This window comes from Hetaerina americana, unplaced genomic scaffold (genome assembly GCF_022747635.1).
Source record: "Hetaerina americana unplaced genomic scaffold, ioHetAmer1.1.p SCAF_4, whole genome shotgun sequence".
NCBI classification, from domain to species: domain Eukaryota; kingdom Metazoa; phylum Arthropoda; class Insecta; order Odonata; family Calopterygidae; genus Hetaerina; species Hetaerina americana.
In genome coordinates, this window is record NW_027286985.1 from 5,114,702 (window position 1) to 5,141,583 (window position 26,882).

General features: G+C 35.9%; 1 protein-coding gene across 4 annotated transcripts; it reads right to left on the bottom strand.

Moving 5' to 3' along the window:
• LOC139692250 (uncharacterized) lies at positions 1-26,650 on the bottom strand. 4 transcript variants are annotated; one of them, XM_071590324.1, is made up of 9 exons: positions 26,242-26,650; positions 25,953-26,068; positions 24,899-25,141; positions 23,713-23,826; positions 23,501-23,634; positions 23,223-23,339; positions 20,667-20,903; positions 19,005-19,308; positions 1-3,109 (listed from the first exon to the last, which is right to left on the bottom strand). In XM_071590324.1, the coding sequence occupies exons 1-9, from the start codon at positions 26,321-26,323 to the stop codon at positions 401-403; spliced, it is 4,056 nt and encodes a 1,351-aa protein (XP_071446425.1). In that variant the 5' UTR covers positions 26,324-26,650; the 3' UTR covers positions 1-400. The 4 variants fall into 4 exon arrangements, with proteins under 4 accessions (XP_071446425.1, XP_071446423.1, XP_071446427.1 ...); XM_071590322.1 differs by having other exon boundaries at positions 23,223-23,420; XM_071590326.1 differs by lacking the exons at positions 23,713-23,826; positions 24,899-25,141; positions 25,953-26,068; positions 26,242-26,650 and having other exon boundaries at positions 20,667-20,931; positions 23,501-23,568.
• Between the last annotated feature and the right edge of the window lie 232 nt (positions 26,651-26,882).

The window sequence follows — 26,882 nt, forward strand, 5'->3', positions numbered from 1 at the left end:
AAAGTACAAATATTTCATTTATTATTTTTTAATTTAAGGCTAGTTGCAAACTAGATACATAGAAATGTGTCTAGTATACTGGATGGTACACTTGTATTCCTGTGGCAGTATTTGGAAATTAACTTTGTACAAAAGTCAGACTCATGTAATATTATACAGTGTAAAAATATAACAAATCTGATCAGGAACACAAGCCAGTTAACATTTAGAAGGAATATCCTTACAATTGATAAAAGGATGAAAATTTAAATACAAACACAAATAGTAAATAAATGAACATGGACGAACTTTGAATACACTTTAAAATATATGTACAGGCACCCTTACTTTGGAATTATTTAAATATTGTCAATGGTTTCAATAAAATAAAGGAACCCACATGAATGAAACAACAAAATTATCATCTTCTCTTACGAATTGACCAGACATCCCATTTTGTTCCAGGTTGAGGTTTAACCTTACGGGGAGATTCTCTTCTATTTGGATTGATAATTTTAGAACGCCTTCCTAAAGGAGAAAATTTTTTCACTCCACCTTCAGGGCTCGACATAGTTAGTCTGTCATTATTAACACTCTCACTTTTCAAGGAATAGTTAGGGGAACTGTTCGGCCTAATAAGGTTTTCAACCACTGATGTCTTACAATTGTTTGTTACAGTAAGTCCTTCACTTAATTTTTCACAGCTGGAGGTACATGGTAACACCAAATCCTTATTTGATTGCCTTGTGGATTTTTTAATGCACTTATCCTTTTCATTATTAACAATTGCAGTAGTAATTACAGTAGTTATTACAGGTTTGGTGGAAGAAGCTGAATCCTCTTTGGGTGGATATTTTCGTGGTCTTCCTCGTCGTCCTGGTATTTTAACAGGAACAATTGGGGGATCTGAAAGCTCACCTCCCAGAGCAAATTCTACTTTCCTTCTTTTGGGGAGTTGCCGTGGCCACCCTGTTCGATTCCTCCTCTTTTTCTTCCTCGATATCTTACAACTATGACTGCCTACCTCAGATACAGTCCCACACGTTGACACGGACTCAGATGCTGAGTCACAGTCCAAATTGTCCATAACATCTTCTACCTCCTCAACTATGCGTTGCTTACGAGGCCTCCCCGGGGAACCTTTAACTTTAGTGACCACAGCTAATGCACTTTTCTCATTCATTTCTTGTATACCTCTTTCATACGCCTCATTAATAGCATCCCTTTCTTCTTCAGAAATGTCAACACATTCACAGTCTGGAAAACTATCAAGGAGAGAGACTACATCAGGTACTGAATCATTCACGGCATAATTCATCACCTCATCCTCACATATTAAATGCTTCAACTCTATTTCTACATCCTCAAACTGAACTTGCACGGCCTTTTCAGGCTGTGCTTTCACAGGGTTTGAATCCTCCACTTGTTCATCTTCCTTGCTATTCACATTAAGCATCACATCAATGCTTTTGGCAATGTCCCGCAGCTCCTTATCGGATTCTGACTTGAAATCTGAATTTGAACTAGGTGGTGCAGGAATACGAACGACAGGAGATTTTTCAGTGGTTGGGGCTTTCTGCACTTTACTCTCCTTTCGTCTTTTGGCCATCAAACTCGACATGATTGCTAACGTAGAAGCATGGCACCGGGGTGACTTCCTGGCATTTTTTCCACCAGGAAATCTTTTTCTCTGATAGCCAGATCTTTTGAATCCAAATTTGCTAAATGTATCAACATGAGACTCATAAGGCAGTAAAAAAGGTCTAAAAGCAGAAGATTCACTAAATGATGTAAAATGAATTTCCTCCCCTTCATCCTGCCGCTGGTATGTCTGATACCATGGCTCACTAAAGGGAATACTTTCAAATGAGAACTTGACATTATTATATTCAGGATCAACTAAAGACTTATTAATTTCCTCTGATTCATGCACTGAATGACCACCACAATTATCACCCTGTACAATAGGTAAATTGCCCACTTCCATGCTATTACCCTCAACAACGGGAAGATCGGCTACACCTTGCTCAATATCACCCTCCTTTTCATCTATACTTTCTCCAAACCGCAAACGCTGATCTGAAATTTCAAATTTATAATAGTCAAGATTGTCATGAATAAACACCTCTGCGTGAGTTCGTCTTTTTCTCCTGTGCATACAATCACCATCAATTTTCTCTCCATCAGTACCATCACTAGCCAAAGAACTTTCATCACAATGTGCCACATCACACTTAAAACCTAGGTCTATCAGTGAATCTGGTTCTTTCCTTTCTTTGGCAGTGCCAGTCTTAAAATTTTGATTTAATGCCTCTCCCTTTGATATCCTATTTACAAGTCTGTTATCCCTCAATTCCGTTATTAGTCCCATACGTTCAGACTTTACCACCTCACCAGGCACACAATTTTCTGCATCTTTTGACGCTATTTCACCAAACATAAAACTCTCCGCTTCTACACTTAACAGACTAAGCTCTGTCCTCTTTGTTCTTCTTGGTTTAACTACAATGTTTTCAGTTTCAGGCACTGTTCCATTCCAACCAGGGGCATCCTTGGATTCAGAGGCATCCACAACACCTGGTAAAGTTAGAGATGACGCTGATGCACTTTCATTTTCTTGAGTCTCTTTCTTAATAGTATAATAACCACTTGAACGAAGTTTAGCAGGAATAAGCTCCTTGCCATACTGACCTTTATTGTCCTCCAAAAGTCTCTCTTCCACTGAGAGACGCTTACGCCTAACCACTACACCAACTTTACTGTTCCCCACAAGAGGTGAAGATGCCAACTGGCAACCACTATCTACGCACAGTTTCCCACTACTTCTCATATTTTCAACAGTATCCTTATGGACAAGACTTAATGGTAAGTCAGCCAAGTCTGCATTCTCTTCTGCTTGACTCCGGCACCGTCGGTTGCGAGACTGAAGTTCAAGAGAATTAGCATTGTCTTCAGAAGTTGGGACAAGACGGGATCTTAGATGATGACCAGTGTCCTTGCTTTGTTGACAAGAAGGGGAATCTTTCGAGTTTGGTGGGGTTTTCCTGACACTCGAATCTGGTTCGGTCTTTAAACTCGGTTTTAATACTGGAGAAAGTGGCAGACTCTCAGGGAAACCATTACAGACAACCTAAAATGAAACAGAAAAGCATAACATAATTACATAATGAGTCAAATCAATAAAATGAGATGTTACTTATAATACCAATTTCATATTGATATGGTGAATTAATTTCAACATACACTCGTAAAAAATTCAAAGTTAGAAGAGGTTATTCAGGCAAACTAGTCCTCTGTCTATTGAAGCATATTAGTGTAAAAAAAAGCATATAGCCCAGTCAACAGCCTCTAGACACTCACGGATGAGGTGACACTAAAAAATCAATCTAAAACTGATTGACAAAGCATAAATTCTCTCACCTCAGGTAAATGTAACACTTGGCATTATTTTGTGAGTTATCCAAGTCAAAAATGGGTGGTGTGGTTTCTAAAAAATTTTAAAACCTACCTAAACCGTTTCTAAATAATAACAAATTCCATTCATCTTTTATGGGCATGATAGGTATAGACTGAAAGGCTTACAACAATTCTCTTTTGAAACAGTTTTCTGACATAAATTGGGATTCTTCTGACAACAACTATATTATCCTCTTCTGCATTCCAAATTGAATTTGAAAAATGTTGCCTTGGGTTGTTGTTAAAATATTTCCAGCAACTGCTCATACATTGTCAGTTCAAAACTGTCAAAATTAAAACAGGTTGATCACTTTGGCAATTACAAACATATTTCACTTACAAAAAAAGGGAAGACCACATTGGCCAGGTTTAATGGGCAAATTTGAATTCCTCACTAGACACTCCATGTACTTCTGATAATTTTTCTCCATTTAGCACATGAAAATTCAGTTTCAGTATGACTCTCAATGCAAATCACCATTGCCCTCTCAGAAATAAATATACTGAGATTACTTTCCACATAATGCAATTAAAATTAGAATGACATAGCTCCCCAGATATTCATTAACTTCTGCCTTTGAAAAAATAAAAGCCATTCACTGACTGAAACAAAGAAAGGCAATGATTCCCAACATTAATTTCATTCACCACAGGGCAGACACAGTCAAGTGTTCTGGTATGTTGTTCTTACTGTCTTAGGATAAAACGAAGGAAGAAGAGTTCCTCAGAATCTGATGAAGTACCAAATAAGACCAGTATTAACATGGCACATGGATAAATAATAAGTTTACACATACATTATTTCCAAATAATATAATCAATGAATTTAAAAAAAATTAATTCTAAAATGTAGCATGGGCAGCAACGATAACATGATCACTGCCAATTCCCAAGAAAGAAGTGCTTTCATAACTACTGGAAACAGAATATTTGGACCACTAGGATTGCTATTGCAATAGATATTCTGTGGGAATGTGTACAGGATGGAACGTAAATAAAGGAGACAAATTATTAATTACATGCAAGTTAATTTATGCCATTTACATACGAATACAGTATTTGTTTCACAATTTAGGCTAGATACAACATGGAGAAAACTAGCCACCTCACTACTTCAATTCCCAAATTTAATACATTTTATCCTGAAGATGGCAGGATTGAACCTTTCCCCAAGGATATTATCAGGGATTTACTTAAACGGAAATGAAAACCTCAAACATTGGAGGAAAAACAGGAGTTTTGAGAAACTTTACAACATAGAAAGTTTTAAAGTTTTCCATAAGTTGAGCCAAGATAAAAATGCACACCAAAATTCATATAATAGAAAATTCTAAGGTGAAAAAAGTGTACACATTCAAAAGGCTGACTTTCAGGATGTATGAAAAACTCACATTGAATTCCACACTTCCTTTCATAATTTTTCAGGATAATGCTTTTTGAGAACAAATTTTAACAGAAATGTTCAATGTGGACTGTGTGAAACCAAACAACTCTTTCTAGAAAACTGAACGTACCAGGTTTTGAAAGTAAACTACTCAATTATAACAATGGTTACACATGTATCAATTGAAATAAGTAAGGGACTATTCTCATTAAAACATGAATTCTATGCTAAGTTTAACACAGGTGGCGTTTACCGATGTTTCATGAAAAGGGCCTATTATATACGGCTTCATTTCAAAGTATGCATGCTTTATGTAAACTAATTCCTCCCAGAAGTTTTTCAGGAGGGTTGTCAGATGTGCTGAATACATTCAGCAAGTCAAATACAAATCTTCAGCTCTATGAAAAATTCTAACTGATAGAAATATGAACCCATTACTTGAAATAATTTTTAAGTAACAAGTTTGCCAAGGGAAAGACCTTATTGTATTGTAAAAGAATTATGCCAGCTCATTCAAATTCAATACATTTGTAAATATTTCCAAATAAACGTTTGGAAAATCAAATGAAAATGAGTGGTGGTCTAAAATAATTAATAGGTTCATCTCAGAGAAGTCTAGTATTCTGGAGTCTACTAGAAGACATGAGTATGAAGATGACTCCAATAAAACTCTCCCAGAAAAGAGGCTCGTATTTCAGAATAAACAGTTCATGACACATTTTCATTCACAGCATCTCATTTCTGTACAGACAAGATTAAGATCTATGACTAAATGTGAAATACATTCCAATGTGGAACTGATAAATGAAAGGAGATGTGATGATGCCATTCCACAACGGTAATTACTACATAAATTGCCACGGATACTGATAATTCATGACATAATAATTACAAGCAACCGCTGAAAAAAAAATTGTGATAAAATGTGGACCCAAGTATCATGGGTTTTATTCCATTTCATGCTCATTGTTTAACATGCCAGAGACTGTTTCTGTCACTGAAAAACAACCTCATAGTGATATTGTTTGTGGATATTACATAGATAATTACAATCTCTCTTCTTTTACCCCATAAGCGGCCACACTGTTGAAATCCAAATGAGAAAAAGTATCATGGAGCCCACAAAAATGTTTAGAGAAAACCTCCAGGTTTTTTTAGTTTCTTAACTCTGTTCCATGAGCTGAAAATCTGAGTGAGATGTGTCAACTTAATACATGAAAATAGACTCCCAGCTGCCTGCCCCAACTTTCATAGCACAAATGTTAGCTTAGGGGCGCAAACAGAAATATTCAATTTTTTATTCCAATAGAAATTGCCATGTGAAGTAAATATTCAACATATAAGGGATGACCCCTTATATAAGATGTGATGGATTACAGCTGCAAGGAAAGTAATTTTTTTGTTTTTCCATTTGCAATAAAACTTAAGATGTAAAATGCCACTTCAGTCTAATCAGGAACATATAAATCAATTCCTAAGGCAGATGGACAATTTGATAACGAATGTATCACAATAAATAGCAACATCCTCATATTTTATTACTCATGATGCACCTATATTTTCGTCAATGCTACCCAACTGGCCAATATATGACTTCTTACCTTTAATTAGTTAATCAATCATCAATCCTATATGAAAGAGTTTAAAGTAGAAGCAATTGTGAAATATATAATTTATGGGTAGAAATTCGGAGAGAAAAATAAATTTACAACAAGCAGCATTTAAAGAGGAGAGGTCTTAGTTAAATCACCACATTAGATACATGATAACAAACCTGTTTATTATTTGAACTTTTGGACATATATGAAAACTACCAGTATTTAAATTAACCATCACTTACACTTAAAATATGATTTAACCAATACACTCATATTGTATCACACTTAATCATAATGAGCTCTTGGTTTAAACATAGGAGGCACAGGTATGCACACAAAATGCCCAGGGATTCAGAAATATACACGAGTATACTATGGTCAGGCACAAATTTGGGAACAGCATGATTGATTCACTGTTTCTCGGGAGCATATGTAGATTCAGATGATAATTTAGCAAAAATGAAGTTTTAATGTCTAATTCAAGAGGTTGAAATAGAAAAGACAAAAAAGGTGAAGAAATGTTGAAGCATTAACTGGAATGACATAGAGTATCACAGGCTGTAGAAATAAATCATGTGCGAGGAAAGGGAGCTGGGGACAAAAGAACAAAAATGAGAACATATAAAAAAAGGGATAATGAAAGCTGCCAACAAAACTATAAGAAAACAATGGATTACAGTCAAGATGATTCGAAAGACAGATGAGAGAAGAAAACTGAAGAATGTAAACACAGTTAGGAAGGAGGTATAAAGAGTTGAACAATATACTGAGGCAGGAAACAAATGGAGTGAATGAAGCATGGTGGAAGATGCAGTTCAAGGATGTGGATTTCACCTTTGCAAAGTAAGGGTGAAATCGATGTGCTGAAAAGGAAAGTGAAAACACTGTCAAGGAGTAAAGAAAACCATGAACACAGTAATCAACCCGAAGGTCGGTTTGGTAGGTGATGATAGAGTTCACCCAGTACTAATCCCTATACGGCGTGTGAAATTCACACATCAGGGTAGGTGGGGGGGGGGGGGCAGTTCCTTTCTCTGTGCTGGTTATGGTTTCCCAGGAAGACCTAGCATCCAAAAAATCATTTGGCTTGGGTGGAGCCGAGGGTGCACAGAGGCTTGCCCGGGGAATCAAACCCGGGCCTTCCGGTCAGCAGTCCAATGCTCTATCCCTGGACTAAAGAAGGGAAAAACCATTCAAACCATGAAAGTCATGTTTGATACCCGACAAAAGGCAAGAATGGAAAATTGTCGATTCAACTAGGTAAGATTCAAGAGAGAAGGAAGGAATATATACAGGAACTGCATGGGAAAGACATTTGACCAGCAAGCTTGGACAGAAAAAGAAAATGACAGATGAGAACAGTTTATGTCCAAACTTACACCATGGCGAAATTGAAAGGGCAATGAGGGAATTGAAATCAATAAGGCTGGACAACATTCCTATTGAACTACTTATGTGTTAACCCTTTGCACTCGGGTGCTTTTTTTCTCGATTGCCATAGTCTACTCGGGATTCAATTTTTTAAATACCCAAAATTTACTAAGCGTGGCACTAGAATGGAAAACTGGAGTTTCTTTTCATACAAACTTATTTATTTGGATTTTTTGACATAATTATTGATAACTTCATTGATAAACCATAATTTTAACTCTATAATTTTTCATGGAATGATATTTTTGGAAGCATTCACCAACATGAAGACCTGGTTCACATTCACATGCCTCACAGATATATATCGTCTCTCTTCTTCCACCTTTGATTTTTCGGTTAGAGCAAACTGCACAATCTTTATTGTTAGGGTGAGGTGTGTTTTTTTGGAGTTTTCCTTCTAAGCGTTGCTCTATGTTTGTAGATGGTAATCTAACCCTGGAAGTTTGTGTACCATCTCGGAATTCTCCAATGAGATCGTGTACTAGTTTCCTAACAAATTTCACATGCGAGATTGGTTTTTATTTTTTCTTAGTTGGCATTCTTTATACAATATAAATGAATTTACAACACTGACCTCAAGCCCCCAGAAAAACAATTTACGCCACCATTTTAGACTTTTCCTCATGAAACAGTACGTGCTTGTGTAATGATCCGCTATATCAACTCCCCCCATTAACTTGGTATAGTTTGTCACAACCTAGGGTTTGAAAACTATTTCATTCCCACCACCACAAACTCTCCTTTGTATGGACTCAGTCTCTGCAGTGTCCCACATACTGAGCATTGTGACTATCCTCTTCTCTTCCCATGCAAAGAGCATTACATTTTCATCCCTGTGAGCCACTATCTCTCCTTTCTTTAGCTTTGGATGTTTGATCACAGGTGGATTATCTTTCCTATTGGGCATTATTGCCCCGGTCAAGTGTATTTTTTTCCTTTAGCAATTCCCTTGCAAGAGTGACACTATTGTAATGCCTGACAGTGAAGAAATGATAGCCTTGAGAACCAGATACTGAGTTCTTCAATCTTTCATGCAGTTCTAAAACTATTCTGCTAGTAAAAGGGAGATCAGGTCTCACCAATGTTTCAATTGTCATTCCACCATAATAAGGGACAAATGAATGTACGGAACCACATTTGGAATCTGAGAGGACATATAGACGAATACCCCATTTTGTTGGCTTCTTAGGATTATATGTGATGAAGTGTATCTTTCCCTTGAAACCAATAACAGCCTCATCAACAGAAATCTCCCTTCCAGGGCAAAATCTCTCCCTAAATTTCATTTCAAGGTATGACAAGAAGCAGTTTACCTTCTCAGTTCTTGTTCTCAAATCTTTGCTTGACTTTTGATCATTTTTCAAGTGTAACATCCAAAATATTTGCAAGAACCTTTCTCTTTTGAAAACAGCTCGAAAAAATGGCATATGAGACTCCAATAGACCCATTTTAAGTATTACCCCAAGAAAAGCCTTCATTTCTACAATCGTCACATCTTTCCAATTATTCCAAGTGGATCGCCGCAATAGTTATTTCTGGCTAATTTTATGCCAAGCATACTCGTTTCTTCCGTCATATTTTGTATCAATGTGTCTGTATAAAACAACTGAAAAAACTCTGAAAAACTCTGAAAAAATTGGTGTGGCACATCCAGAAGGAACTTGAGGTCCAACACATTACTGACCAGTGGAGAAGGGAATTCTACTAGGCTCATGGTCATTCACAGATACAGCATTCCACTTTTCTTTTTCTGGTTTTCCACTATAAACACTACTTTCACTGGGCCTTATGCCCGAATGCACAATGTTATCACCTATAATTCCATCACTATCACTTGAATTAACAATTGTGCATCTTCATTTTGTCGGTATGAATTCAACATCACTGCCACTGTCAGTACATTCACCTTGATCTTTGGACGTTTTCCTTTCCATAGTTCCACTTGGACCAGCGACTGGTTCATCATCTCTGAATGCATTCTCAGACAACTCACATTTGTCACTATTATATTTGTCGATAAATTTGTCAGTTTCGATGTAAAATTCTTCGTTGCTGCTTTCAAATTCTTTGGAATACTTATTCTTCGCGAGGAAGTGAAAATCATTCAGAATGAGCAACTACTAGCTGGCAAACCATTCGTCCAACTAAAGGGAAAGCATCTGATGTAAGAGAACCCTCTGTCATCAGGGAAAACATCATCACATTATGCTTCTAGAAACGTAAGCAAACCTCTGAGACTAAGATAAGGAAGGTTCTTTACCACAGGAGGATGATGCAACCTCAAAAAAGCACGACAAAGAAAAAGTGCTAGGTTTCAAGTTACTATGAATCAATGACTATTGTCTTGGACACTCCTCAAACGATGATACAACCTCAAGAAAGCATGACTCTAGGAAAAGGGCTAAGGTTCGTGTTTTACTATGAATATAATAGATCATATCTTGGACCCTCCTACTCAAGATTCCTGACTATGCAACAGATAGGAAAAGAGCAGGCAGAATGTTTGATGAGATAGCAGACACTAGGAAGAAAAGGAAATGAAAGAGTCCAAACTAGAAAGCAATGAGCTAAGGAACAGCTGACTGAGGTAACTTTACATTCCGGCGATCTTTTTTCAGACACTGATAATCTCTCAAAGACATTGCTTTACATTTAGCTGACTTCCAAGTAATGAAGGGCAAACAATGTAAATGAAAAAGATTTTACAGCACAGTAAATAGATAACAACAAACATCTGCGTAGGAGGTGACATCCTTTGGAGACGGCATTTATGTCGAAGACGACATAATGGGTCGATACTATTCATTTATAAAACAAGCCATGCTATTAATTGAGCTTTACTTTACTTGTCCTTTCATGCAGATGATTACAAGAAAAGTTATTGGAAAAATAGACTAAATTCCCAATTCCCCTCGAGGTGAAACTACGTGTCGAGTGTGGCTCGACATGCGAGCTGCTGCCGTTGCTAACCGTGTCGAGTCACACTCGACATCCAAGTGCAAAAGGTTCAAGGAAAACTTGGAAGGAAGAATTTTTATGGCGCAATTCATAGCATTTATGCAAGAATTTGACAAGAAGATTTCATCAGACTATTGTTGGTTCCTATTCCTAAAAATGGAAAGGCAACATGTATTCGGCTACAGAACAATAAGTTTAATTTTCCACGCATCCAAAGTGATTCTTAGAATTACCAATTAGAGGATGGAGAGCAGGGAAAATGATTACTTAGGGGATGATCAGTTTGGGCTCAGGAAGGGGAGAGATGCATGATGATATAGAAGTATTAGGGTCACTAGGAGGGGGCACATTGAATTCAATCAGGATGTATTTGTTTGTTACATAGATTTCAAAGAGGCATTTGATATGATATGGGGTAGAATTAATAAATGTATAAAAAGAAATAGGTATAGACTGAAGAGATAGACTTATCAGCACCCTGCATTAAACTACGAAGTCTGTCCAATAAATATATGAACTGAGGCCATAAAGAATATTTGGCAAAATTTAGTTAAATCTATTTTGTCCCTTTCATCTAAGTACTCTCAATTCGTTGCTATGCACTTATTCTACCTTCTTTCCCACTGTTTAAAGCACTCTTGGAAGTCCTCGGCAGTTGAGCTTTTAAGTTTCCTCATCGTTTCTTGCTTTTCAATCAATGCCGAATGTGCAGGTACATGGTCATGGTGAAGGATTCATTCATCATGTTCATTTCAAATAGTGAGCACTGTTGATGTTCCTAAATTCAGTTTATCAGCTATCAATCGGACAGTTTTTCGACGATCAATGTTGTCGTCAACACAGGAGGTGGTTGAAGGTCGTTCCAACCTTGCATAACGCGTGGCGTCTTGTCGGCCATCTTTAAAATCCTTAATCCACTTGAAAACAGATGTTTTCTTCAGAGCATTATCATTGTAAACAGCCGTCAACATTTCAGTAATTTCTTGATAACTTTTACAGCGATTCATGTTGATTCGTTCCTCCGTGAAATCGTTAATTTCCATTTTCGAGAAACAGTAACAACAAGGACAACATAAACTAACATAACTGGCACCATACGCACAGCTCGAGGATCTGCCAAGCACAGACATTGGGTCTCAGGCAACTAGCACCGCTAGTGGGCGGGGCTATAATCGCCGCCGCCAAATTGCACCAGTTCGCACATATATTGCACAGACCACGTACATTGGTGTGAGGGGCAGAGGGAGTCAGGAAGGGCAGCGTTAGGAAGAAGGGTAAGTGGGGTAGGAAGTCCACTATCACGTGCACACTTCAACATTTATGAGGATAAAAGGTTAAAGATGTACGGGAAGAACTGGGGGAGGAAAGGAAAGTCAGCGTAGAATTCATAAAATCAGATAGGTTAGAGGATAATTGAGCTTCAGTTTGCCAGTCAGCCAACAGGTTGCAGGTCAGCAAGGTTGCTGAACATATTGGAAAGTTAGTGCGATAGTTACACAATGATGATCCATTTAAAGAAAAACAATGTTAGTTCAATAGCCATTATTTAAATAGAAAGAAAGACTCGTACTTTTCCACAGATTTTATTATACGGCACGACGCGTTTCACCGACTTGCGGCATCATCAGGTACAAGCAATTATTCCCATACCCCTCCCCACTCCTCTCCGAGAAATTAGCCTGGAAATGGTCAAAACAATCCATCAACGCACCTGCGAGCCCCCACCCCCCTCAAATCCTTCCAACCCTCCCCGCCCCCACTCTGTCCTGAGGGTATATATGCTTGCTCTGTCTGTTTTGCAAATTTGTACCTGATGATGCCGCAAGTCGGTGAAACGCGTCGTGCCGTATAATAAAATCTGTGGAAAAGTACGAGTCTTTCTTTCTATTTCAATAATGGATATCAATTACTTCCACGAAGTGAAGCCTGAAACAATAGAATATATTCGCAAAGCTAGTTCAATAGTTTCAGCCTCAACTTTGTGGAAGTTCATTTTAGTAAATGAAAAAGAAACACTTTGTTCCAATCCACCACTTTATTACAGGTACGACTAGTTTCGACGCTACGACGCTAGGTACCTGAGGATGATGCCGTAGCGTCGAAACTAGTCGTACCTGTAATAAAGTGGTGGATTGGAACAAAGTGTTTCTTTTTCATTTATTAAAAACAATGTTTATTTGGTTTTTGAGAAAAAGGAAAGAAAAAAATTTTGGCTTTGTTTATGCCACAATATTTTAATTTGATAACCCAGAAACTCGTTGTAAACACTCAAGAGAATAATGTAAAGTAAACTCTCAAGAGGACAATGTAATATGTTTTCTAATTTTATGAGATGCGTAAAACCTTTTCCCTCTGACACTCTTCCAAATGTCTGATCCCAAAATGACTCTTTTTGCTCCCGTACTTATACCCCACGACCAAAAGGTAAATAGTAAACGGAAGGTGAAGTTCCAATAAGTACCTGATGATGATACTTTGTACAGAAACCTGAGCGTACGATTAAAACAAATTGGAATTAACAGAGCAGCATTTTCTCTTTCTGTAATGGATAAGTTCAGCAAAATCAACCCTGATATTACAAGCTGTATTAAATATTAAAATAGGAGTTCATAGTTTTGAGCAAATGGAACTGTTTACCTCTCAAAAGTAAATAACACAATTTCTGGTTTGACTGAGTGATAATCCTTCATGATGAAAAAAAGACACTGCTTTTTCACATACAAAGTTATTGTTTGTTTTCTGTTAAAGCGTAGTGTTTCCTTTCATTACCTCGGAAGTGTTTTGGACCAAAATGGTCAAAGTAGCAGGGACATAAGAAGAAGAAATGCATTAGGCAGAGAAGCTTTGGTGAGGAGGGAAGAGATGACAAGAACTTTATCTAGTTCTGTACCTAGAATACTTAAATCCATTAACAATCTATGTAATGGTATACTAGTAATAAAAACAGTAAAGGAAAAGCAAAGTGAAGATCTTGGCATGACCGTGCTGCAGAAAATTCATACGTGGCTTGAAGCACCAAACTCAAAAATATTCCTTGGGGAGTAATTTATAATTTTGGCCTTATGCATGTCAATACGTAGGAGACTGAGCAAGAGATGCTCCACAAGGAGTCTATAACTTCCAATGGTTGATGACAATGCAAAATGATGATGACCAGCATAGTCTCCACACGCTCTGACATTTCTCCTCGGACCAAAACCCCGAGGAAGTGTTCATAGGGTTTGAACAATTCCCAAAACAACTCTTCATTCTGAACCCAATGTGATGCTTCAGCCACATCTCTCGATGATTGAGCTTTAGAAATATGGGTGGAAAGATGGAAAAGCTGAAAGGGACAGAAAGGGAAACAAACAAGGAAGTGCTGGACATGGTGGGGGAGGAGAGGAGGTTGTTGGGATAAATCCAAATGAGGCAGGAAAGTAAGTATTGAGGAATCGCTTATTGTAGTTTCAGATGTGAGGTTGCAATTTGCAAGGAGAGGCAAGGTAGTGCATGGCTATACTGTTATATTGTTGTATCATCAGCGTCCATCCACACCCAACCTTAAATGGTAGATTACCACTAATGATAAGAATTGTTTTCACTAGTTATGTAATCAGCAGAAACATTAATAATGTAAATATTAAATTATGTAATCTTCATAAATGGGGAATTAATAAAGAGGGAAGCATAAATATGACAGAGCTTCCCAGGTTCAATAATATATGGATATTACCCAGAGAACTTTTGGTTTTAAATATACACATTAAAATAGCAGAAAGCAAGCATCAACAAATAAATTTTTATGCATGGAAAATGTGAACAGTGAATGATGCACATAAGGTTAACTAAGCGTTCATTTTCCACTTCCTTCATTTAGCATGCAAAGAGAAAAAATAAAATACTTGGAAAATGTGAATCATTTTGTAGCAAATGAAACTCCAAATTTAAGTTTCTGATGTTTTTAGGGAGGGAAAAACATACATAATTAATATTTATCAAAATTTGATGCATGGGGACGAAATACAATGTAATCTTGTATTTATGTTATCAGAATTAATGTTTTCCCACAATTTACAAATTTTTATCACATCCCATACAATTTCCTATGTTTTCAATGTATGTGGAAGACCGTATTTACACGATTTCATTTTCAGTTTTCCAATATTTGCAGCATTTACGCTGATTTAAAAAAATTTCTCATTCCTAAAATGATTACTCATGAACATAAGTCTTTATAAAAAACTTTGACTATGAGATATAACCATTTTATAACTGGCAGTTAGATACATTATTTAATCATTTTAATAACACCTGAGGGAGACTATTTATATCGCATCTAAGTTGAAAATATGATAAATGACAATTTCGTTTACTAAAACATGATAAGCATGAAAAACAGAAGAACTGGTCAGTCTACCGAAACCATTTGTACAGCCTCGACGCAATAGGATATAGCAGTGATGGCTTCCTGAATTTTTAAAAAGTGTTTTTACTTGTTTTATCCCATCACAACTACTCTGAAACAAAGATAATTTTATTTTGTTCAAACAATTTTGAAGTCAGAAAACTGTTTGCAATATTCGAACGGTGAGATGGCTCAGATTCTCATGCATTTTTTTTCCTTAGATAATCTGGAGAGTAAATTTCATCCAGCATGAAAATGGAGAGATGAGGCAAAAAAAAACATTTTCAATTGAGGGCAAAATAATTTTGGAACAAGTTCATTCTCATGATGGAATCTTTATCGATCTGGTGAAACATCTATGATTGCAAGCCACTTCACGGAATAAAATAGTGAAAAACCTCGATTCGATTCTAAAACATGCAAAACAGGGTGGGAACTTATGTAAAAAGAAAAATTCTTAGGATTCCTAGCATGAAGAATTACTAAAAGAGGGGTGTTAACATGATAGATCATCAATTAACCCCATGAGTGACATCATCATAAGAGAAAACATATTGCACATTCCCACAAAATTGGAAATCAAAGATTTCAAAATGCCCAATGGTTGGTTGGATAGGTTTAAAAATAGGCACATTCTTGCATACAAGGCTGTGTGCGGTTAATGTCGAAGTGTTGACGCCGAGACTTGCAACTTGGTGGAAGGTATCAGAATTGAATAAACTTCTTGAAGGTTATAACACAATGTGTTTTCATTGCAAATGAGACCGGGTTGTAATAGAATGTTCTACCAACAAAACCAACATGCTTCAGAGTGGAACAATGTCATGGAGAGGTGGTGAGCAACCAAGACTTACTGTCTTCTTCTTCACAATTGCAGATGAAAGTGAGAAGAGTCAGCCACAAGTGGTTGATTCAACAAGGAGTCATAAGTGCATCCTAGGTTAAATATGTTAAAGTGTTGCCCACTAGGTACACAGCATTCTTCCAAAAAATGAATGACCTTCCTGCTCTGGATGCTAAAATGAGGTCTCAGAACAGGAAAATTCTGCTGTATATATCAGTGTCCAGGCCATCTACCAAATGTACAGGGTGCAGCCAGACTAGATACAATTTGAAATTCCTATTGTTTAATCATTAAGTCTTGTTCCATTCTTTACCATTCACTGTTCTTGACAACTGACAATATAAATTATCTACTGATAGTTTACAAACCATTGGGGAACTCTAGAAAAGAACAAACGTTTTACTGTTTCACTGCAAGATATCAACATACAAATATACTATCTTATTTTTTTTAACAATACCTCAAATTACATATGCTTCTGTTTTGAAAATGAAGCCAAGATCTTAACAGAGAATAAGTTAAGTGTTTTGTGTTAGAAGACAGACAAGTTCTGGATTACCAACTGCCGAGAAAAATATTGTTGAAAGGCAAATTTAAACTGATAAAAAGCTTATGCTTCTCCAAGAAGGTGACAAAAATCCTTGAAAGAGACATGCAGCCATCGCTCTTGCAGACATGGTACTTTTAAAGTTTCAGTTTGTTGTTATTTGTTTGGTTTTCAATTTTAGGACAAATGCGGCACCCACAGAAAGTTCCACTGATGCTATGAAGTTCCACTCATTGGAAAATGAGTGTGAACTTGAAAATGGGGTAGTACACGAAACTAGTCAGCATTAAAGAATCTGAAAAGTGGAATTGCAAGGGATTTTCTCTGTTTCTGTTATACCACTCATTTGTACATGGAGTACTGCAGAGTGAATCGATGCATGATATTGTATAGACTTCTGACCATGTTGAAATTCATTATTTGAAATATATAGTAAGATTAAAAGAGTGTTTCTACATAATAATTATTGTAAATGTGAGGCAGTCAGTCTTATTTTCTAGTACGTGTTTGGCTCCATCATTGCCCACAGATGGATTAGAATTACAATCTTTTGATGTCACATCATCAACCCTTCTTGAATGATTTTGTTAGCACAGATGACCAGCTGAATAAAGTTCTTAATGTGAGCTGTTTCTCAATATCTTAATCTACAGTTTAACATTCCCAGCCTATAATTAATGTAGAGGCCACATATATTAGTAAAAGAAAAAGTTGAACCTCAAATGTTCTCATGGCCAACTAATTTAGATAAGGAAGGCCATACTCATGCATTGATAGGCTTCTGAGGTATGAGCAGGGATCTGAAGAGGATATCTATGCATTTAACACACAAAAAGATGAAATAGGAATGTTCCACAAAATTCTTCCTGATAAAATACTCATTCGAGAATTTGCTACTGAAAGTGGCTGAGGAGGTTTACTTCATTTCCCAGAGAAAAATATCCTTCCATATTTAAGTTTAGATTAACCTTTTCACATAATATAGTTGTAGACAACAAGACAAACTAAATGATTTATTTTAATGCCAATGCCTTCAAACTTTATTCATTGCAAGAATCCAACTGTTGGCATTTAATAGTTACCTACTTTTGACACTAAATGGCAGTATGGACGAAAATATCAGGCTAGGTCTACATTTATTTACCTTCGAATAAAAATGGTCCATGTCAATTTTTACTATAATTACATTACCAAACGTAGACAGTAATGTAATTTTACACTTAAAATATGACAATTACGAAAATATTTTCTAAGTTGAAAGTCATTAAATAAATGTATTTGCAAAGAGAAATGTAAAAATCTTGTCTTTGCATTAATAGGTTTCATTTTAAGCCCATTTCAAGAAACTTGATGATGATAAGGATTTAAGCGAGATATATATATATATATATATATATATATATATATATATATATATATATATATATATATATATATATATATATATATATATATATATATATATATATATATATATATATATAAATAAAAATAAAAGTGACTGAAGGTTTTTTGTGCATTGATCGTCAGACATTAAAAGAACTGCTCATATATTGCCAGGGCCAATGAAACCTACCCTAAATTGGCAGGATTCTGCTCCTAATAGTATGTATTTCATTACAATCCTTAAATATATTTCATTTATGAAAGATGAAAATACACTATAACTCCTCAATTGTGTGAGCCTGTTCGACACCTCCATGAATATGAAAATTGACACACCATTTCCCTCTCTTCTGCCGGAGAAGGCAGAGGAGGTAAATAACCGTCTCTTTCCTCACATCCCAAGAAGTAGTCCCTGTGGAGCACTTCAATGACGGGAGGTTAATTTCAAAAAAATAATTTTAAAATTCTTTAAAAATTTACCTAAGAGCAAACGTAATTTATTTTCCCTGTGATAATGAATTTCACACCAAACTGAATACAAATCCTTCGATTCTCAGCTATGTTAATTTATTGAAAGTAGCAAACAGTTGGGAAGAGTGGTCATATCTGATAATGGTGAAATGCAAGCCCGAATGATTGAGGAAGGAAACAGTTATGGGGAGGAGGGAGTTAACCCTCTCTTTGTATAAAGAAAGTTGGGGCCACATAGATAAGATGGACTGTGAACCTTTAAAGTGAGATATGTTCAAACATTTATGGTTTCTAAGACAGATGCCTATGCAAACATACAAGTATGTTTTCGACTGCTTAACAGTTAAAAATGTTTCTCTTCCAAACACGTTATTTTACATAAATCTTCATATCCAAGATCTTCGTCCTATTTTTGTTACAAAAATCAACTTCGTGCAGAAAATATTTTAGGAAGAATTATTCATAGTTAATGAAATAAATTACAAGATAGGAATAATGAAAATTAAATGACCCTTGTACAATAGATAATGTATAGTTACAAAAATTCTTAGAAATATCATTACCTCAGCATTTTGGTCCTTTTTTCCATACTTTGTCATCCTTTCATCCACAGATAGTCTGAGACGAGACCTTTTTGTAGTTTGCATAAAATGATTGTCAAGATTTTTCTGGATGTTATTGTGGTGGCCATTGGGAACCAACATTCTTCTTGGAACATCATCCTTCTCACATTCTTCTTTGTTTTCATTGGAGTTTTGCATATCATCCTTGTCATCCGGCTTCCAGATAGAAAGGGCATTATCAATTGACCATGCACGATGGATGTTGACCCCACTCCGGGTAGACCTCCTTGTTCCAAAAAGTTCACTGCAGAAAGATAATAACCATAATATTATCGAATATACTTACTACAAGAGAACAAAACAAGCTTGAATGAATATCAAATACAAAGCTGAATCAAACAATGAAATCTGCATACTTTAGTGAAGTAGAGTTTCAGAAACAATGCCCAATGGCTTGCTATGCCACTGACACCTTTCTTTAAGGTGTGAAATAGAATTGACTGTAAGGATGGCCAATTAAATCTATAATTTTTATTATTATTATAACAGGTTAAAAATTATATAGGTTTGCATCTAAAATAGCAACAGTCAAGAGTGAGGTAAACGATGAGAAGTAAGTGATGTGGGAGGGGAAAATCATGAAAAACTATGACAGCTATCACGGATAACAAAAACAAATTAGTGTAAGACAGGATCATAGAAAAAATAAAACCAACAAAGAATACGTACATACTTTATTCGGAAATTTTACGGCAAATCAACAACCGAGATCCAGTCACGCCAGAATTGCAATATAAAAGAATCAAGCATGACATAAAAGTACGTGCATGCATAGGGTGGGGTTCAAACTCCCCAGTTTCAAGAGTAAATGGAAATACTGATAATCCACTTCTGGACTGCAGTATTTTGACACAACATAAGATGAATGTATCATGAATAACAAAACAATTTCTCATCCAAATAAAAATGGACCACCAGAGCATTTGGATATGTCAGAACCAATATATTGAACATGGCATGAACAGGCCAACCAACACATAAAGTGGTGGAGAACAAGTGAAAATTTCTAACATTTGCTATCCATAATATTAACTCCCTTTTCAATGTTATGGTAAAATAAGATTGTCTGGTTTCCTTTTATTAGTCTTGGAAATTATTATAAGCCCTGAACTTATTTAAAGTACTTATTCCTTCTTAATTGCAATATTGAAAAAGTGCCTAGTGACTCAATAGGCTAGAAAAAGTCACAGTATGTAAATATCTCTATTTAGCACATCTCATCTGCTCTCAATTACCTGATCAAAATATTTTGGGCATATTACATGTCTACACAAAGACAAACTAGATTCATAAGAAGGCTTCATGTACATAGAGCATAACAGTTCAGAGATGAATCAGTTGTGGAATCAATTCTTGGGCTTCCAGTCAGCATTTATATACAATTACCAAAATTTCATGAAAAATACTATTTAAAACACTCTAACAATGTGTATATAGCCTTAAATAGGGTTCATTTCAGTTTTTCCTCCATGATGCATTATATAAGTGGCCTGAATGCAGTTTCATCAACAGTTATTATGATGGCCATTTCGACAATAATAAACCATCTTTGAAACAAAAATAATTAAGGCAAAATTATTGTTAATAACCAAGAAAACTAACCTGCAATTTTTCACACCATTCATTTTGAGAAAACCATCTACATTGGGTCCTTTGCTAATAAGCTTATCCAGTGAAACAAAATTCTTCTCATTTCCAGCAAATTTGGCATGGGATTCAGTCTTTAGGTGTTTCCCCAAGTCAGAGTAGTCTCCTCGGCAAATCTCACAATACCCAGGTGCACCAGCTGCCCTCAATCCCTCCTTCGGAGGCCTCACTGGCCTTCCTTTTCGGGTCATCCTAAAAGATACACAGTTCACGTACCGCCCTAGTATTAAATAGAAATGACAGAAGAAATTGACAACATAAGCAGCACAAGCATGCATTTACACATGCACCCTAACACGCCAAATTACGGAATTTATTAATAATGGCATTGGGCTCATCAGCAGGGCTACACACTTTCCATTTCCAACTCTTTCCACCTTGTTCCACCCGAGTGTTTCAAATCTACGCATTCTTCCGCAGGTTATTCATCATCACTTTGCAAGCCACAGGTAAAAGAATTAGCTGCACCACAGTTTAAATTATTTAATCTACACTAAAGATTAATTTTAGTTATTTCAAGTTCCTGCAAATGCAACTGCCTAATTGTCGTGTGTACAGGATACATGAATTGACCTCACAATTATAAGAAACAAAATCCAGTTGTGGTGTCCTGCTTTCTTTGAATTTATAAAAGGTAAAATCAGGTAGCCATGTTTGATATGTTAATGAGTACAGGTACAATACAATATTAACAAACCTGTTCATAATTCAAGGTGGGCAAAGAAATTATCTTCAAAATTTCCCAGTTACGGTGGTTATCCAGACTTATACTAAATATGCCCAAAAAGAAGCCAACTCCCCAAAAAATCAGCACATATTTTGGAAAAGGGTAATTTTTTAAGATTATATGCCTAAGCATTCCATTCTATGCAGGGGAAGCCAACATGCAATACTTTGCATCACATTTTTACAAGAACAAAAAGAGAAATACAATTGATTATCAGCAAATGGGTACATTTAAAAAACATTTGAATTTCCAAACTCTCCCAGTAATATTCAACACTTGTGGAAGTCAGCAATACCTGTTGGTCCATTTCAAAATTGCTGTGAGACCAACCTACATCGCACAATGTGAATACCAGCCCTTATGACTACTGGAGAGAGAAAATTTTTTGGAAGCAAATTAAAAGCAGCGGAACTCATACCCCTAAGATGTACACAATCAATGCTCCTTAGTTTCCCATCCCACCTTGATTTTAAATCAAATCCGTATCTTATGGGACTCCTTAGTTTAAGGCCTGAGTTAAATAACAAACGTCATTCTATTGTGTAATCCTCTTTCTATATCATTTTAATTCCACATCTGCATAACCAATGCTACATTATGAATGGTTCTCTGACTCAAACAATTGTCTTGAGCACTCTGCTCTTTCAAAAGCAGTTTTGCTAGTACTTACAATAGGTGGTTATATTCAACACATTACATACAAACACCTATTGCATGCACGTGCATTGTACGTGTTCCTTTTAAGCTGAGTTAGAAGTTTAAGGGTAGGGTACATCTATTTTCACCTTATAATTTAAACAGTTGCACATCACATTCTATCATTTAATTACTAGTACATATACATTTAATTAACTGAGCAAATTTGAAATGGGAATTGGAAATAAAAATGTATACAATAATTGCAAACAAAATTATTAGCAACTTCTTTTAAATTTGAATAACAACAATTATAACCTTCATTACTTATAAGAGAATGCATAATCTTGTAATACTTATTTTTTTAACTGAATTAATAGAAACATAAGTTCCTTCAAACAAATATGGTATTACCACTTTCCTTTACTATTTCCTGCTACACATAGGTAAACAAAATATATTTATTTCCTCCATCACCACCGGGGTAACCTCTGGCAAGATAACCCACAGCGAGGGGATGGACCTTGGCAACCATACTGCTTTTAAGCAAAGAGAGAAATGATGCAAGAAATGTGGGCCAGCTGAGGAGAATTACCATTGCTGATAATGTGCATATTATTTTGGATATTGTGATAAGAACATAGTATGAACAGATCATGGTTTCGATTAATTATGATGCTGTATGTAATAGCAAAGAGTGCAGTATGCAATTATAATCTGGGCAAACCTCAATCAATGTAGACTACAGACTCCAGGGGGGGAGGAATCTTTAGATATACCAAGACCCAGCATTAGATTAAACTTATTCCAAAGATATAAAGGGCATCCAACATTAGATATATAATTAAGCCTTGTAATTACATTGGCAGGTCTGACAATTGTCACAAAAATTGTGACATAAATGAGAATAATTTGGAATTGACAAAATGAGCAGCAAGGCGGAAGGAAATGCAAGGCTAGAGTAACATACAAACATTGCATACATCGGCAATTTAAATTAACCAACTCCAATGGCACACAATTGGCAGATTACATTACTGATGTATAATTACTGGCCTCATTTGAGTGTAAATATAAATAAGAAAAGTTCTTTTCACAACTAAGTAAAAGCAAGCAAAACCAAGAAGGTGATACTACAAATTCAATACCTTTTTGGTGCCTTTTTGTTAAGTGACCCAGAACTGCTGGAGGACTCATTTTTCTTATCCTCTGCTTCTTTTTCTTGAGGTACAGGAAGTTTCTTGCCAACTGAAGTCTTGGAGACACTGAAAGGGCAACCCCCGGGAGGGCAGTCTAGGTTAATTTCAGGCCACTCTGGAAGCTCTTTATAAACCGGACAACTCTTTCTGTTTGAGGAAAAGATGAAGTGAGCATTTGGATTTTTTTAACATAACTCATACTGCACAAGTACTCTAAATTCACTTACATATCAAGTGTTTCAAACTTAACAAAAGGAGTTCTCAATTCCTTGAATTTGTTTGAAGGTCGCCCTGGTCTCGCTTTATTTTCTGGACGTTTGAGAAGTAAACTCCCTTGAATCTTTTTAATCCACTTGAACACCTAAAAGAATAATTAAGGTGATACCATTTGTTAAAAACAAGAAGGATACAAAATTATTTTGTCGATGCACAAACGTACGTTTTCAACAGGCCAGATGGGAATCCTCCAAGATCGGGCGTTTTCCAAAGGGTCTATTGTGGTTTGTTGTTTCTGTTGTCTGGCACTGACAAGCATTGCCTCAGCTCTGGTTTTCTACAAAAGAATATCTTTCTATATAAACAGTGACAATGACATTTCATGAAATATAGATGTAGTCACTGAGTGACATAACTAACATGAGTATTATACTTTAAGCCATTGATTTCAGTGATCGTATAAGAAGCTTCACACTATGACAACACTTTACAACCCATCTTTATAATATTTAAAGTTACAAAAGTAAACGCTGAATGCACAAAATTTGAAACACATATACAGCACAATCAACGTATCTAACAAAAAGATATAATTTGGTTGCCCACTTTTATATTGCCCAGTCTCATGTTAAGGCAAGTAAATTCTTATATATACAAATAACTGTTTCAAGATTTTAAATGCACAAAAAAATAATTGGGAAACACTTCACGTCATTACTTAATAGTTTGATAAACCGAATAAACAAGTTTTCCAGAAAGTGGATTCCACCGAATTTCATATTTTAAATTAAGAACATAGTTCAAAATTTAAGAATATACAAGCCATTACATTGTCAAGCAGAATGTCGACTGGCTTCTATTGTTAGTAACTCACATCATAAGAATCCACAACAACATTATAAGCAGGATCAGTATTACTATTCCTTGACTTAAATGTACATAGGGCAATGCATTTTAATACTTTTGCTCACAGGGTACCTTCGATACTCTGTAATGGAGATTAAAATCTTATGCAAAGTTTTACCATGGCAATATTACCTTAACTTAGAATTAATATTGGTTCCAGATAGATATAATAAGTGTTCAATCTTGTTCTACTCCAAAGATCTAGTGGAAACAAGCATTGGACTGGCTTGTCACAAGATTATGTATATATCAGTATACATTAAAATTATAATTATTGCTCTAATTTCCCATGACCAGCCATCACACACATCTACCTCTCACAAAGTTTACCAAAGAGACTTCGACCAGAGACTCACAAGTGCACATACACAACCCTAATTCATTGCCCATAATTGATGTCAACATGAAATATACCCTTGATAGTATAAATTGTTTTTGCCCGACACAATTCAATACATATAAATTTTTTTAAAGAACAATGTTAAATGTTAAAGAGCATTTACCACGCGCCTCTTCCCCAGAGCCTCTCTTGGGGAATCGACGGTTGCCGGAGACTCTGATCCTGTTCCTCCAGCTGGGGTAGACAGTGAAGAGAATCTCGGAGTAAGGCTACCACATCCACTATTAGGTCCATTAATCCCACTGCCACCAGCCCCACTACAACCCGCAGCCTTTCCTTCTTTGGTCCACTCCGGTCGATCGCTTGCGACAATATCAACCTCCTTCACGAGAAAAACCTCAATTTCCTAGAAATATTCGGAATACTAAATTAGTTATTGCAACTAAGTTTAAATATTCATGATGAACCAATTAATCCTATTAAATGTAGCTCCATTGCATGCAAAATATTTTCAAGCTCCACCCAATATGTGAAATGACACACTGTTAACGGCTAATCTCGGTCACGGCACATAGCTAATTGTTGCTCATATTAATTACGATTACATTGAATTAAGTTTACACGACTATAGTAATCACTTGAACATATTTCGATACAATGTTTTGAAAATATAAATTCAATACACTTTACTCTATTTTGTTTACCTCAGTCTTTCTCGGAAGAAATAATATACGGCAAATAACCACATTCTAATTAGCATACAATTTGCTATTAGTAAATAATGAAAGCCCCACAGTTGGTTGTGACGGTCTGTTTGTACACAGACCAACAAAGACAATAAATTTAATTCTGTCACAAAATGGCTCATTCTATTAGAGGGTTATCTGGCCAAACAAAAGAGGGCAGTGTTGTCGGACGTCGCTTAACAAATGGCGACGTAACGCTAACTGCAATTGGAACTTGCACTGTCCGAGCAGTAATCCGAACAGGAACTGTAGTTATACAAAACTTACTAATAATGAAAGCGGCAAATACACAAAATGTTACTAATTTCAATTAGGCATAGAAGACATTAACCCCAACACTGTAATGCACTGCCTGTCTTTTATCATGAATTCTTACACCACCTAGCATGAATATCTTAAAAATCTTACATTTTAGCATACAAAATATAATAGTGTCAATAAAAATTAATACTATTTGTTACATTGACTAACCGCTCCAAGTGATTTTAAATTTGCTTCCAACCTCGAGGATAATACATGGTTCTTAACATCCAAATAGAATTTCTTTCCAACTAAAGGCTTAGATCCTCTTCTAAGCAGGCAATGACCTAAAAGGTAATAACACGGTAATTTTAGATAAATGGACCATATCCTCTTACCACAAATACATTTCACTCTACTGTTTAGAGGACTTTGCGCTTTCTGTTTAGATGCACAGTTTATTATTCTTAATCGAGTTTTAAATAGTATTGCTAGGAAATTGAAAGATTTGATAGCTCACCTGTTGTACTAGGTCTGCTTTGCCCAGCTACACTGTCTCGCACTTTCGACTTCAGCTTTCCTTTCTTAGAGGGTGATACCATGCCTTCATTTGTTCTTAATATCAAGCTATTGAACTAATTTCCACCATAAAAAACATTCTGAGGTCTTTCGAAGCATATATTCACTCACTACATGATTTCCGCAATCACTGTTCTACCTAACTGTCACCAATTTTGAAACGAATGTTATGGCTTCCATGACACTGTTGTGATATGACCTCACACGTTAACACAAAACATATCCATATCTATGTATTCAATTACCTTAAAATTCATGGATAAAACAACACCAATATATTTATGAAGCACTACACTATCTTCATGACTTCAAAAATTCCAATTACCGTATGCAAATAACCAAGAAGCAAATTGATGCACCTCAGTCCGCCACGATTCCGTACAGGCTACACAACTGCCACCACGCGTCGAATTCAAAACTAGAGATTCCATCGTTGTCTATTTAAAATGTAAACAAAACTAAAATATAGAAATCAAACCAGAGTTTATCAAGTTTCTTATCCTGCTGTGTAATAAATTTCTAATCCATAAGAAGTGGTTAATGAGCCTTCTCACAGCGTTCAGGTCAATAATTCCTAGTTTT

Coding starts and splice junctions, on each gene's coding strand:
- LOC139692250 (XM_071590322.1), bottom strand. CDS start 26,323: ATGGTATCACCCTCTAAGAAAGGAAAGCTGAAGTCGAAAGTGCGAGAC. Junction 23,635..23,712: donor CCATCTGGCCTGTTGAAAAC/GTACGTTTGTGC, acceptor TTATTCTTTTAG/GTGTTCAAGTGGATTAAAAA. Junction 19,309..20,666: donor AATGGTGTGAAAAATTGCAG/GTTAGTTTTCTT, acceptor ATCTTTCTGCAG/TGAACTTTTTGGAACAAGGA.